The sequence below is a fragment of the Sorex araneus genome, chromosome 6 (assembly GCF_027595985.1).
Source record: "Sorex araneus isolate mSorAra2 chromosome 6, mSorAra2.pri, whole genome shotgun sequence".
Taxonomy (NCBI): Eukaryota; Metazoa; Chordata; class Mammalia; order Eulipotyphla; family Soricidae; genus Sorex; species Sorex araneus.
Genome location: NC_073307.1, coordinates 135,818,650 through 135,833,254, shown reverse-complemented (window position 1 = coordinate 135,833,254; position 14,605 = coordinate 135,818,650). Strand labels below are relative to the sequence as shown.

At 62.3% G+C, this 14,605-nt stretch overlaps 2 protein-coding genes across 2 annotated transcripts in view; one reads left to right on the top strand and one right to left on the bottom strand.

The window, feature by feature from the left end:
• Positions 1-4,416, top strand: part of ABTB2 (ankyrin repeat and BTB domain containing 2) — a 201,334-nt gene extending 196,918 nt beyond the window's left edge. The window contains exons 13-17 of the mRNA XM_055141949.1: positions 18-120; positions 608-698; positions 2,378-2,446; positions 3,122-3,235; positions 3,469-4,416. Of these exons, the coding sequence (XP_054997924.1) occupies positions 18-120; positions 608-698; positions 2,378-2,446; positions 3,122-3,235; positions 3,469-3,666 (575 nt within the window). The 3' untranslated portion in view covers positions 3,667-4,416. The remainder of the gene's footprint in view (positions 1-17; positions 121-607; positions 699-2,377; positions 2,447-3,121; positions 3,236-3,468) is intronic.
• A 2,685-nt stretch (positions 4,417-7,101) lies between these two features.
• The window catches only part of NAT10 (N-acetyltransferase 10), a 33,979-nt gene continuing 26,475 nt past the window's right edge, over positions 7,102-14,605 (bottom strand). Inside the window, exons 17-29 of the mRNA XM_055141947.1 lie at positions 14,343-14,444; positions 14,180-14,254; positions 13,658-13,774; positions 12,997-13,130; positions 12,824-12,872; positions 11,382-11,478; positions 11,190-11,300; positions 10,393-10,565; positions 9,820-9,939; positions 9,483-9,581; positions 9,093-9,166; positions 8,147-8,230; positions 7,102-7,662 (exon numbers count right to left, since the gene is read on the bottom strand). Of these exons, the coding sequence (XP_054997922.1) occupies positions 7,551-7,662; positions 8,147-8,230; positions 9,093-9,166; positions 9,483-9,581; positions 9,820-9,939; positions 10,393-10,565; positions 11,190-11,300; positions 11,382-11,478; positions 12,824-12,872; positions 12,997-13,130; positions 13,658-13,774; positions 14,180-14,254; positions 14,343-14,444 (1,347 nt within the window). The 3' untranslated portion in view covers positions 7,102-7,550. The remainder of the gene's footprint in view (positions 7,663-8,146; positions 8,231-9,092; positions 9,167-9,482; positions 9,582-9,819; positions 9,940-10,392; positions 10,566-11,189; positions 11,301-11,381; positions 11,479-12,823; positions 12,873-12,996; positions 13,131-13,657; positions 13,775-14,179; positions 14,255-14,342; positions 14,445-14,605) is intronic.

Sequence of the window (14,605 nt, the reverse complement as noted above, 5' to 3'; positions counted from 1 at the left end):
CTCCCTGTCCCACCCAGATCCTCACTTCCTGAACAACAAGGAGATGTCGGACGTGACCTTCCTGGTGGAGGGGAGGCTGTTCTACGCTCACAAAGTCCTGCTGGTGACGGCTTCCAACAGGTGGGGACCGGGGGGCCCTGGAGAGGAGCAGGCAGGGGCAGGCAGACAAACAGACAGGAGGACCCCAGAGAACATGTTTGTCTGGTCTGGGCAATGATAGCACAGCGGGGAGGGTATTTGTCTTGCACGCAGATGACCCCGATTCTATTCCCGGCTGCCCATCTGGGCCCCCAAGCCAGGACACTGTATATGCCTCTCACAGTCACTTTGAAATGCCTGCACCCCGGGCTGGAGCGATGGCACAGCGGGGAGGGCGTTTGCCTTGCACGCCGCCGATCTGGGTTCAATCCCCAGCACCCCATATGGTTCCCCAAGCACCGCCAGGAGTATTTCCTGAGTGCAGAGCCAGGAGTAACCCCTGAGCATCGCCGGGTGTGACCCAAAATGCAAAATAAATAAATTTTTTGAAAAATGACTGCGCCCCAAAGCAGTCAGTGGGCCACTAGCACCCACCCCCCTCACACCCCACCTGCCCCCTCCACTGCAGGTTCAAGACGCTGATGACCAACAAACCGGAGCCGGACGGCGAGAGCAGCAACACCATTGAGATCAGCGACATGAAGTACCACATTTTCGAGGTGCGTCTCTCGCGTCTCTCACGCCCCTCGCCCTGGGCAGGGAGGTCACGCAGCAGGGACAGGCTGAAGCCAGGACCCAACCTCAGGCTCTGGGAGTGGACTGGCAGGGCTGCATTTCCAAAGCCCCCTTCGGAGCGGGAGGTGAATTCAGGGGGCCCTGAAGGCAGTGGAAGGGCTCAGGCTGCGGTGGGGGGAGGGGTGCGTAGGGGCATGGAGGTGAGGTCTGGGCTGGCTCCCTTCCTGGTTGGTCACGTCCCTCCCTCCTGACACGGTGCGGGACTCTCTGGTGCCTTGTGTGTCTGAGCCCCAGACCCAGCACTGGGGACACGTGGGTAAGCGCGGGGGCTGCAGCAGTGACCCCAGATCTGGCCTGGTGTCGTCTAGGCACAGAATGGAGCTGGGCTGGAGGGGCCCTTTCCACAGTCTCGCCTGCTTCCTGGGCTCCACAGGGGGCCAGCAGAGGCAGAGTCCCAGCCCCCAGAGCGTCCCTGCTCCCCTAACACCGAGAGGGAGCGGGGCCCGGCTGCCCTTGGCTTTCTAGAACAGGAAACTAAGGCCCACGGGGTCCAGACTGGGCCGTCCACCTGACTGCTTCTCCTTCCCAGCTGGCACTAAGAAGTAAATACGTGGAACTGATTTTTTTTTTTCTGGGACACTCCCAGTGGTGCTCAGGGGTTCCTCCTGGTTCTGCACTCAGGAATCACTCCTGGCGGTGCTCAGGGGATCACATGGGATGCTGGGGATTCAACTTGGGTTGGTTGTGTGCACAGCAAATGCCTGCTATACTATCACCCTGGCCTCTGCTGGTGCTCTGTGGACAAGGACACACACACACACACACACACACACACACACACACACACACCCATCACATATGGCTGCGCCCTCCCAAAGCCAGCGCCAGAGGTGCCAGGTCCAGCCAGCAGAGGCCCGAATTCCTCTTCTGCCTGTGGGTCGTAGGCTAGCCCCGCGGATGCCCTTGGCAACGGGCAGGGGATTGGCCGCAGGCTCAAACAGGGCAGACTGAAGCATGCAAACCAGCCCCGGCACTCCTGTGTGGGCGTGGGGAGGCTGCAGATCCCCTCAGCTGCAGCGCTGGGCCTGCCCCGGGCTGACTGGGCTATCTCCCCGCACCTCCCCCAGACCCTCGGGCGCCCCTTGCTGGCCGGGCCGTGTTGACTCACGCATTCACCAACTCTTACTGTGGTCGTCTCTTTGGCCAACCAGAGTGTTTCCACTCTGATGCTGGGAACCTCCCCAGGGCCCAGCACAATGGTAGAACTTGTGACTTAGACCTCCGCAGAGTCAACACGGCCCCTGCGCCCCCTCCGAGCCCCCAGCTCAGACAAGCTGGGGTGACCTGCGGCCCCTGCTTTCTCCGGAGTGAGCACAGCCCCAGCGCCGGATCTGAGCCGAGGCAGGCGTCGGAGGGCCGGGCCAGCCAGCCAGGGAAAAGGGAGCAAGGGGACCTGGAGTACCCCCAAGGCTGAGCCCTGGGAGCCGGGCCATGTGCCTCCCTGTGCACACACAGGGGGCATGCACGGACCCTGGTGGGCCCACTCCCGTCCCGGCAGGAAGTTTATCAGAGTGAACCTTGGGTTTGCAGGGGGTGCGGGCAGTCATGTGTGCAGACCTGAGCGGGCAGAGGAAGGGGGCTCACTCGGGCTCTTTCCCTGCAGATGATGATGCGGTACCTGTACTATGGGGGGACAGAGTCCATGGAGATCCCCACGGCGGACATCCTGGAGGTGAGGAGCTGCCCTGCCCTGGGGCGGGGAGTCCCCTGCTGATCTCCCCACTGGCCCCTTGAGCAGGAGAGGGGAGCTGGTATGTGGGGGCCCAGGCGTCCTTCCCGAGACCAGAAGCAGTGTGCCCACAAGCCTGGCTTCCTGGGGACTGCCCAGGGACAAGAAGGATGCCTACGGGGGTGACGAGCTGGAGGCTGAGGCCCAGCCCCCCTGCTGGCTGATAGGCTTTGGGGTATAGCACCTCCCAACCCTCCCCACTCCAGACCCCCTTACCCGGGAAATGCTGCACAGTCTATGCTGCCAGGGCCGCCTCGGACACAAGACAAGTTAATTGTGAACTTGGCCTTGGTCGTTGTGTGTTCAGAAGAAGCCTTTTACTGTTGGGCTAAAGTGCTTGTCCTGCGCTCAGCCACCCTGGCTCCATCCCGGGCACTGTGTATGTTCACTGAGCACTTCCTCCACTCAATTTCTGCCTCCCCATCCCCCCCACCCCGCCCTGCCTCCCGAGGAGGGCAGGCAGCTGTGTTCACCACTCTACCACCAAGGGACACAAGATGTCAGTGTGTCCCGCTCTGCGCCCAGCCCCTGGGTGGGCCCCCAGGGCGTGTTTCCAGAAGCCTGAGCTACCTGTCGGCCTGGCCGAGCTGACTCAAGGCCCCCTCTGCCTCCCCGCAGCTGCTGTCGGCGGCCAGCCTGTTCCAGCTGGACGCGCTGCAGAGGCACTGTGAGATCCTCTGCTCGCAGACGCTCAGCGTGGAGAGCGCCGTGAACACCTACAAGTATGCCAAGGTGAGGCCCGGGTCTGCGCAGGCGCGGCTGGGGGTGGGGGCGGGGTGCTGAGGGGTGGCATCCGCTGTGGCCTGGGTGTCCCTTCAGGAGCTGACCTTTCCGGGCAGCTGTGAGCCCCCGGGAGTCTCTCTGGGAGTTGGATGTATTTTCTGTGCAGGCTGACCTTGGCCTTGCGGTAATCCTCGGGGGCGGGTGGCCCTGGGCTGTGGTCTCACGCTTCCCCGCCCCCGCAGATCCACAACGCCCCGGAGCTGGCCCTGTTCTGCGAGGGCTTCTTCCTGAAGCACATGAAGGCGCTGCTGGAGCAGGACTGCTTCCGGCAGCTCATCTACGGCCGCAGCAGCAAGGTGCAGGGCCTGGACCCCCTGCACGAGCTGCAGAGCACCCTGGCTGCGCGCCTGAACTCGGTCTACGTCACCTCCCGCGTGTGAGCGGCCCTGCACGCGCCCCCAGCCCCGGCCGGCTTGCAGGGTGTCCCCCCGCACACCATCTCCGCCGGCTGGAGCCGCCGCTGTGCTCTGAGCCCTCCTGTCACGACGGGCCACCTCACCCTCCACCCCCGGTGCCCGGAGCGGCTGAGCTGTAGGCGGCTGCTCTGCTCCCTAGGGCTCCCCCCCACGCCCTACTCCCCTCCTGCGGGGCAGCAGCTGAGGGGGGCTGGGGGAGCAGCTTCTGTTGTTGCTGCTGATCTTAGAGGCCAAAGAGGCTAAGGCTGACCCCCCAGGCCGAGACGCTGGCTGCCCCTGCGTGGCCCTTGCTGCCCCCCAGCCGGGTCCTTCGGTCTCGATTGGAGAGGACCCACCCCTTTGCCCCATCCCACCCCCGCCTCATGCAGCGTAGGGCCTGGTCACTTGTATTTATGGGCCGGTGTCTGGGGGGCGCCCTGGGCAGCTTGCTTGGGGTGCAGCCTTCTTCAGCTGTCTGGCCGCACCTTAGAAACTATTTATTCCCCCCAAAGCCCCAAGGGCTCGCTCAGAGGTGTCACTCGGATCACCTTAAAATAAATAAATAAATAAACCCCTGGGGCTTTCAATCCTGGAAAATATTTTTGACTGCTGGAGCTGGATGTACAAAAGAACAGGCATTATTTTATTGCTGTAATATTGTATGATACTGTAACTATACATTAATGTGGTCACTGTAAATGTATCATGATTTTATTAACAATAAACACTTGTTAACAATCAGCCTTGGCTCCAGGCTCTGGGAGTTGAGAGGCCGGGAGGCGCCTGTTCAGGGCTGGGGAGAGACTCCAGCCCCTCGGGACTGCAGGGCTCCGTCTGGCGGCTGTGACCACCCCTCACCCCCCTTCCCCGGGCGCCCTCCCCCACACTCTTCCCTCTACCAGGACCTGAGCCTGGATGCGGCCCTGGACAAGTGCAGGAAGAAGCTAGAGCCACTGAGGGGATGGGTCACATGAAGGGGCTCCGGCTGTCGCTGGCCTTGGAGCCCTGAGCCTCTCTGGTCCTCCAGACTGACTGACCCTGGAGTTCTTCAGCCGACAGAAAACCTCCCAGGGTCAGTCGAGGCCCAGTGTCTGCTGTCGCAGGGCGGAGCCCCGGGCCCACAGGACAGCCTGAGGCCCAGCATGGAGGCATGGCGCCCTCTGGGGGCCGCCAGGGCAAGGGGCAGCCCCCTGGGCGCCATCCAGAGGAGGTTCGGCGCCTCAGGAGGGCGGGCGAGAGGTGTGTGCTTCCCCGCCCAGTTCTTACCTGTGACCCTTCTCGAGCCCTCTGGTCAGCCAACCAGACCTAGCGCCGAACTGGCAGCAGGCCCGTGGCTGTGTTGGTGCCCGTGACCAGGGCCAAGGCCCACATAGCGCGTGCTTTCCTCTTCGTTTGACTTTTTGGGTCACACCCGGTGATGCTCAGGGGTTACTCCTGGCTCTGCATTCAGGAATCACTCATGGCTTTGCTCAGGGGACCATATGGGATGCTGGGGATCGAACCATAAGGCAAGCTCCCTACCCGCAGTACTATGGCTCCGACCTCTGTGCTCCCCTCTTAAAGACACGTCTGTAGCACAGGGAAAGATGGGAGGCCCCGCCCCAGCCTGGGTACAGCAGGAACATACTCCAGCATTTTTGGTTTGGTTGTTGGGACTCACCTGGAGGTGTTCGAGGGACCATGTGGTGGTGGGGGTGAAGCCCAGCCCCCCCATGTGCAAACAAGGCACTCCCACCACTTGCTGTCTCCTAGACTCCTTTTAGGCCCTCCGGATACAGCCCTGAGTGAACTCCGAGAACAGAACAGAAAGCCAGTGCCCCTGGGACCAGGCTGGGGGGGGGGGGGGGGAGAGGGCTCGGAGGGTGCTGGACAGACAGGGAGCTGGTTCCAGGGAGGAAGGGGGACTGGGCCATGCCTGCAGCTGATGCCGGCTCTGGTCTCTGAAGGAAGCCCCCCCCCCGCCCAGGGAGGGGGTGCCAGGGCCAAGGTAGTGGTCCCCAAGGCTCCCCTTCCCTTCCGGCCTGCCCAGTCACCCCGAAGCCCTCCACTGCCACACAGCCCCAGCTCCTCTGCTGCAGCAGAGACCAGTCTGAGTGCACAGGGTCCAGCTCTAACCTGCTCTGGCAGTGAGAGGGGCCCTCCCCCCAGAGCACTCTCAAGTCAGCAACCCTCCCTCCCCCACCCCCACCCCTGTTCAGGCCGCAGGGGGCCACTCAGTCCCCTCCTCAGATAATGAGCCCGAGAAGGTGACCAGTCACGTGCGCCATCCCCTCCCCCCAGCTGCCTCAGCAGCCCCTTTGTGTCCGCAGGGACTGAGCCAGCCTCAGGCCCCTCCCGGCTCCAGTGCTGGAGACAGCTCGGGTACCTTCTTTGTCCCTGTTTGTCCGGTGACAGCACTCATAGCCAGCCTGTCTCAATGCGTCTCGCCCATGAGGCGTAGGGACGTCACTGAGCAGGGGCCAGACAGCAGGGTGTGGGGGAGCCTGGGCCTTTGGGGTTTGTAGAAGTGGAAGGCGCAGAGCTCCCCCAGAAACCCAGGAGCGCCACCAAGCCCTTCCTGGGGCCCCAGGGGAAGGGGCAAACCATTGTCGCCCTCCACACTGCAGGGCCCGGGGCAGAGCAGAGCCAGAGCAGGGCGCCGCCAGGTCATTTCCACACCTGCAGTGTCTGCGGCAACAGTCCCAGATACCATCCGCTTCCGAGCACTTGGGAGCCATTTCTGGATTTTTTTTTTCACTCTAAGGAAACCCGTTTTGAAAGAGGCTCAAGGGAGCCCCTGACCAGGCACTGTCAGCTCTCCTGAGTCAACTGTCCTGCGTGTAGGTCTGGGCCCAGACCCGGCAATGCTCAGGGCCCCAGCCTGGGCCTCCTTATGCCAAGCCTGTGGCCGGGCTGGCTCCAGCCCTCGGCACGGGTGCGGATGGGGGAGGCTGGTGTGGAGGCGAGACACTGCACCCCACGCTGGCTGCCAGAGGCCTGTCGGACCCCTCTGCGCTGCAGCCCCTCCTCGCCGTCCTTGTGTCAGACTCCCCAGGAACCGGACAGCACGAGGGCCCAAGAGCCCCCCAGTCCGTCGAGAGGCTTCCAAAGCACGGGGGCTCCAGCCGCCCGCGCTGCCCTGAGTTGCTCACGAGGCTTCGGGCCACCGTGGGGCCAAGAGATAGGCGGGAACGAGAGCTCGCGGGACTGCGCTGGTGCTCCCGGGAGGACCCCAGCGCCAAGCCGGGCGATCCCAGAAAGGGCCTGAGGGGAGCCTCGCCAAGGGCAGATGCAGGCCGCCCTCCTGTGCTGGGCCCTCACAGCGAGTCCACTCAGCGCCAGGCTTTCCTGGCCGGGAAGCCCGTGCCGCACTGCCCACCCCGACACCCAGTTCCCGTTCCAGGAGAAACTGGGCAAGGAGCCGCTCCCGCCACTGGTCTTTCTGGGTTATTTATTAAAAACAGGGCCGAGCCCTCCTTGGTACGAGCTGACAAACTGGCCCTTCCCATCCTTTTGCTACAGGACGGGAGTCCCAATGTGTCCCGCCTGGACCAGCTGTGGGTTTCCTGTGTCCGAGGGTGGCAGGCCTGCCGGGAGGCGGACGTGGATGGCTGGACAGGGCCCGCCGGAGCCTCCTGAGGGGCCCGAAGGCTGGGGAGCAAAGACCTGAGAAGGGACAGAGCTGGTGTGTGACGGACCCGCCGTCTCTGGGCTGCAGCTGGACCCCCAGCAGGCCCACAGGTCCAGTCAAAGCAGACGGACTGACGCCAAGTGTGGCCCGCAGGCGGTGTGTGGCCGGCCTGAGTCTGGCGGGCTGGCGCGGGTTCCAGCACTGCGGGCCTCGCCCAGCGCGGCCAGGGGCGGTGCGAGTCACGCGCTCCTTACAAGCGCTATTTCTTCCGCTTCAGCTTCGTATCTTTTCTGTTCTTCGCGTCTCTGTTTTTCTTCGGTTTCTTGTTCTGTTTGGGTTCCGTTTTGGCCTCCAACTTCCTTTTCTTATCGCTAATGGGGAGAGGAAGGGATACGCACGGCTCTAGCCTCACGCGGAGCGCCTTACCCTGCTGCGTCCGACGGGCACGCGGCCCCACCTGCTGCTCTGCAGGCCCGGCACCCGAGGGACCACCTCTCCGGCCCGGCTCTGCCTCTTACAGGCTCTGTGCTGAGGGGAGGTTCCTTAAGCCCCCCGAGCCTCGTTACCTCATCGTCAAAGCAGTGATGGCAGGGAGCAGCCCCCGGGCTGCTGAGGGTGCGGGCCAGGGTGGCCCAGGGCAGCGGGGCTGCGCTCAGGTCCAGGTTCCACACCCCGGGAGCCCCGTAAGGCAGAGCCCTGGGGATGCTGATGGGGAGGCCAGGTGCCTCTCACACAAGCGCAGTTTCTTTATCCCTCCCTCCCTCCCTCCCTCCCTCCTTCTCTCTCCCTCCCTCCCTCCATGGTCCAGAGCGAGGCCAGAGCCGCATCCCTGTCTCGCACACACAAGCCCCTCACCTTTTGAGGGTGACGATAGAAGCGTTCTGTCCAGCTTTGTTTAGAACTTCATTCCACTCTTCATCGTCCCCACGGATTATATACCTCAAAAAAATAAAAACAACAAAGGGGACAGGCATTATCCAAGTCTGTGGGCAAAGAATCCCCCGAGAGAACAGCCAGGGCCAACGAGCTGCATTCCACACGGAACCCACAAAGGGAACATGGCCGAGACACAGCTGGGCTCCACCGGACAGAACTTCCCGGCGTGAGGAGGGCCACGGGCACCACCTGGCATCACCCGGCATCCCAAGATGCAGCAGCTACGCCCCTCTGATGTCTCCCACCTCGGGGCAGGAGCCCCAAAGCCCCTCACCAGCCCTCCTGTCCCCCTCATGAGATCCAGGAATCCTGCCAAGACCCAGGTTTGCCGCTGAGAGCTAAAGGCAGAGCCGGAGACCGGCCCAAGTTTCTAGCCGCTGCCCGCAGACAACATCACTGATGATCCCAGAGGAAGTCATGGAGCTCAGACACCACTGACACCGGGTTCTTCAGGGTTTTTTGTTTTTTTTTTTTTTGGGTGGGGTGCTATACTTGGCAGGGCAGTGCTCAGGCGTCACTCCAGGTGGTAGTCGAGAGGACGAAAACTCACACTGGCCTTCTGCATATAAAGCAGGCCCTCTGCCCACTGAGCCATCTCTCTGGCCCCTAATTCTGAAGTGATTTACATCAAGGCCATGCGAGTTCAACACAAAGGGGCCTAGGAGTCCTACTTCCCAGAGGGTCCCAAGTAAGGTGTTTGCTGGGTTGATTTTTCTGGCAGTACAATCTTTGCCTCAAAAATACAATATCGGGGCCAGAGCGTAAGGCGCTTGGCTGGCATGTGGGTCAGCCTGGGCCCAACACCCAGCATCCTGTAGAGTCCCCTGAGCACCACCAGGGGTGGCCCCCAAACAAGCAGCCTTACTGCGAGAGGTCCAGGCCCTTCAGCTTCCCTACTTCTATCTTGTGCTTCTCCTGGAACTCCTTGGCAGCTTCATCCTGAAGGCAGAGGAGGGCAGAGTGAAGCCGGGCACAGGCCGCCGGGAAAGGCCAGCAAAGGGCGGGGACGAGCATCACCCCACGGGGAGACGTGGGGTTTCCCTGAGCCAGCCACTGAAGGCCACTCCACCGATGGGGACAAGCACATGGTGTCCACCTTCACAAGCCAAAGGGGCGAAGGGAGCATCCAGAAGACGCATCCAGAACTGCAGCTGCCCGGCCTCAGTGGCAGGCGCACAGACAGGGGCTGGGGCCCGGCAGAGGGGGAGGGGGGTGTGGGTGGGACAGAGGGCACTGGGCATGGGTGGGTACGTACCAGGTCATCACTCAGGGTCTTTATCGTGGGCTCCATGACCACGTCCTTCACGGCCACCATCTGTGCCTCAATAGCCTTTTCCTGCACCTCATTGAACAGCTACAAAGCACAGCAGGAGAGGGAGAGAAGAGGGGGAGAGAAACACAGGGTGCGGACGCGAGACTCACAGGGTGAACTCATGTGGGTCTCAGGCACCAAACACTCCCCCGAACAGGGACCCACAGACGCCGTGTGCGTCAGTCACACACATGCATCACACTTTACCATCCACCCGCCTCGGGGCTGGGAATTAGTCCAACCCCTGAGGTGGCAAACGCTGCCCACGGCCGGGCCTTACCTTCACCACTTTGCGGATGACCCGGTTGAAGAGGCCCATCAACTGGCCCGACGGCAGCTCGATCTCCTTCTCCAGCTGGTCCACAGACTTATGCTGCAGGCCTATGCCCAGCAGAAGAGCCTGAAGGACGGAGAGTCTGCACGAGCAGCCCCTGGGCAGCGGGCCTGTGCCTGTGCTCCTCCCCCAAGCCCTGCCCTGTTTCTCTCCCAGGACCTACGGACTAGGCAGCGGACAAGTCCGGCACTGTCCATCCTGGGCTCCTGTATCCTGTTCCTGAAGCCGCCAACAAACACTCCCTCTTCCTCGGCCCCCCCAGCCCCCGCCTCGAGGCCACTCAAGGCACCAGGTGCGCCCCGACCTCCACTAGGGGGGAGGAGAGTGGGGTCCGTGGCTGCTACTGCTCTGATTTCCAGCCCAGAGGCCTCCCCTGTGAAATGGGAGAGGCCAAGGCGTGCCCCCCAGAGCCTGAAGGTTAACCGCTTTGTCAGGTCCCTTCCGAGTGGTCGCCTGGACCCCCCGGTGTGCCGGTCACTCCTCCCCCATCCCCTGCCCCGTTTCTCTCCCAGGACCTACGGACTGGGCAGCGGACAAGGCCAGGTCCCCCAGCTGGTTCAGGAAGTACATGCGGGAGATGGCGGGGATCATGTCCATGATGAGGTGGTAGTCCACCATGTTCTGCGAGTACATCTCCAGCCGCTTCAGGTCATAGGGCAGGAACAGGGCCTCCAGCTCGTCCCGGCGCAGCACTGCACAGGCCCCAGAGCCGAGCCGTCAGGGCCGGCTGGCACCAACGCCCTCTACAGGCCTGAGGCAGGGCCCTGCACCCTCCTCACCCCGCAACACACCAGGCCGAGGAGGGGGCCCCTGAGCCCCAAAGGCAAGCACTCCCTGACACTCCATGCCCCCTGGACTTCCCGTGACCAGCTACCCTGAGAGGCAAACTGGTTTGCTCGGCCCAGTCCAGAGACGGACCTTAGTTCTCCCGGGGAAATTCAGGAGATGTAACCACTGTATAGCGAGCAGCAGGGAAGCCCCCCGTGCCCCGCCCCCCGCCCTCAGCCGCGGACATCGACAATCCTGCCCACGTTTTCTGAAACAGTCACAGAGAATTCACAGCCCCAACCACGCTGGCCAGAGCCGGTCGGCAACACCCCAAGAGGGGCTCCAGGATCCTGGTCAGTCCCATCACTAGGCAACTCTGTGACCTGGTCTGACACCACCCACCCCGTCTGGCGGGGAAGATGAAAGGGGCCGAGCATGAGGGGACCCCTCAGGCAGAGCAGAGCCCACCGAGGCTGAGGCGGTGGGAGACGGAGGCCTGGCAGGACTGGCGCGGCCTCCCCGCTCCATGCCCCCCGCCCCCCACTCACCGGGCTGCGCCAGCTTCCTGATGTTCCTGTTCTGAATGATGTTCAGAGCCAGGGGAGGAGCGAAGGTGCTGAACTGGTAGGACAGCAAGGCCAGGAAGCGTCTCCGGAAATCTGGGGATGCAGTGAGAGGGTCAGTGCTCCGGAAGGACCCCCAACTTCCCCACACACCACTTCCCATCCACGCCGATCCACCTTTCCAAAAGGCCCCGAGCCAGGAGGCCTGGTCCGCTGCCTCCTCTTCGCCCAGTGTCTTCAGCATGATGCACGAGTGCTCCCCCGTCAGGTCGTTCTGGGAAACACGAGTTGGTGCTGGCACCCAGGAGCCCCTTCCCCGGGGGCCAGCCAGGCCCGCAAGAGCATCAGGAAGGCCGGGCGCGCCCAGGGCCTTTCCTCCTGCCCCGGGTGTTCATCCCTTTACCTACTTTTAACACTCAGTCCTTGTCCAGAGTGAATTTTTTTACCCAGTCTCCCAAACACTGCCAGGAGTAATTTTCAAGTGCAGAGCCAGGTGTGGCCCAGAAACAAAAAACAAAATTAAGAATAAAAAAAAATTCACTGGGGGCCGGAGCTATAACACAGCGGGTAGGGCATTTGCCTCGCACGCAGCCGACCCGGGTTCGATTCCTAGCATCCCATATGGTCCCCTGAGCACGCCAGGAGTAATTCCTGAGTGCAGAGCCAGGAGTAACCGCTGTGCATTGCCAGGTGTGACCCCAAAACCAAAAAACAAAACAAAACAAAAAAATCACTCTGGACAAGAACTGAGTGTTGAAAGCAGGCAAAGAAATATACATGGTAACATTTCAGTATCTGTATTGCAAACCACAATGCCCAAAAGGCGGGAAGGAGGGGGAGGGAGAGGGAGAGGGAGAGGGAGAGGGAGAAGGAGAGGGAGAGGGAGAGAGGGCACAAAAAAAGAAAAGAAACCTGAACTGGGTGGGGCAGCAGGGTGATGGGAGGGCACCTGGGGACACTGGTGCAGGGAAATGTGCACTGGTGGAGGGATGGGTGTTGGAACACTGTAGGACTGAAACCAAATCATGAACAGCTTTGTAAAGGCCTATTTCACAGTGATTCAATAAAACAAATCTTTAAAAAAATAAAAATAATTTTTTAAAAATCCGTCTTTTAAAGAGCTTCGTGTGACAGAGGTGTGACAAAGTGTGACAAAGGTGTGAGAAAACATCAGCTCCAAGTCCCAGTGAGCCTCACGCAGCACAGACACTGGGTGTGTCCTGGCCTTTGGCGGTCCATGATGTTCTCCGGTCTGAGGGAGCCAGACTGGCTTCCTCTCTTGTGCATCCCCTCCGCCAGCCCCCCTCCCTCCCTCAGCCGCCCAGGGGCACCAGTCCAACGCTGGTCCTTCTCACTATCCGAACAGCAACCAAGGGTCTGAGCCGCACAGCAGCTAGGGCTCTTGCCTGGCATGAGCCAACCCGCTTTCAATCCTCGGCATCCTACAGGGTCCCTGAGCCCTGTCGGGAGTGATCCCTGAGCACTGCCACATGTGGCCCAAACACAAAAGGGAAACCGCAGCAGCAGGCGAGCAGGCCTGGAGAGCAATGCACAGCGGGGGACCAGCAGAACTCGACCCCAAGGAGCCTGCTCAGAGCTCAGCGGGGGGCTTCACCTACCGGAGTCTGTCTCAGGTAGACGGGCACGAACCCTGCTCGTTTCCAGAACCTGCGGCAGAGCAGAGACAGCGGGTCACCGGGCAGACAGACGATGACAGGGCGGGCCCCGAGAAGCTGAGGGCAGGCAGGGAGAGTGGACACAGGCCGGGTCCAGCAAGCGAGCCGCGCCTTACTTGAGGAGCCTGGGGGTCAGGCCGTAGGACACGCCCAGGTAGTCCAGACGCTCGGCCGGCCTCTCGTTCAGTTTGAGGAGCAAGGGAGGCAGGTCCTTCCGCGGCGTGACGACCTCCTCCAGCAAGCTGACAGCCTGGCGGGATGCAGGCAGAGCAGAGGCCATTGTGGGAGGCGCGTGACAGCCCCGTACCCCTCCCCGGGTGCCCGAGGCGTCTTAGCACGTCCAGTGAGTCCAGCCATGGGTCGACACAGACCCACCCCAAGTGGGCATGGGGACCCGATGCTCGGCGGCAAACAGCCACATGGTTCAGCTTCCTGAAGTCTCAAGCCTGAGAGGGGCCTGTGACTCGGAAGGAGCGAGCCTCCACGCCAGAGCCAACGGCGACGCCCTGGGGGCCGCTGCCCGAGCACTCGCTCCTCCTCAGGACCCTTCCTCGGGGTCGTCAAGTCTCTCCCCACGGAGACGCCCACAGCAGCCCCTGGCACCTGGGGCCTCATCACAGGGGTTGTGGGAGCTCGAGAACTGGCTTTTCCCCCCACAGGCTCCCAGGCACAAATCACACTGCCAACCCGCCCCCCATGTCAGGAAGATGTGGAAAGGGAGCAGAAACCGGGGTGCAGGCCAGGCCCGGACCCCTGCACGGACCCCGAGACGCTCACCTCCTGGCTGACAGTGTGGATCTCCTGTGATGCCTCAAGGACCTTCTCCTCCAGACAGGGGAACCGGCCTTCGTAGTACATCTGCAGCAGCTGGAGGGCTCGGCTGCCGTAGCCCATCTGCGAGGGCCAGAGAGGGGGGACAGACCACGTCTTAGCCACTTTGATGCCCACCACGTCACTGGGCTTAACACCTTCGCCCTGGGTCACACTGCACGGAGCCAAACTCAGGGGACTCTTGAGGAGGTCACAGCTGGACACCCCCGTCCCGCTCATGGCCCGGCCACCTTGGGTGTAAGGACAGCGGGCTGTGCGTGGGGTACCAGCAGGCCATGTGTCCACAGCCAGCTGCTCAATGGGCTTAAAGAGGGGCAGGCCCGGGGCCACGAGTCCGCTGCTCTCAACAAGCAAGAGTGAGCTGCTAGTGGCCTCACTGGTGGGCACAGCAGAGGGGAGCAGGGGCTGCCCACGCGGCAGGGACCCCGCCCTAGCAACCACGAGGCCTGGGAGGCGCGGACGTCTTACCCCCTGATAATCCGGGTGCACAGCGATGCGGACCACCCGTCCCCCGGAGAGGCCGCCGAAGTCCGGATCCTGGAACTGCACAGTGGGAGATGCAGGCCCGAGAGTGAGCGGGAGGAAGCAGCCCCGCCCCCGCACAGCCTCGCCCACCACGGACAGTGCCCACCTGTTCGGACACTGTCCAGGGAATCAGATCCCCCGAAGCCTTCTTGCCTCGAGACAGGCTGTTCAGGATGGACTGGCGAGAAATCTCCCCCTCAAGGCACACCTGAGGGACAGACATGAAACCCAGCTCCGGGTCACACGGAGTCCAAGAACCCCGATCAGGATCCTGCCTGGAACAACTGATCCACTTCCAACAGGCTGTTACGAGGCCCCAGGGGCAGCCCAACTCCCTCCAGGCCCATAAGACACAAGCACAGGGACATC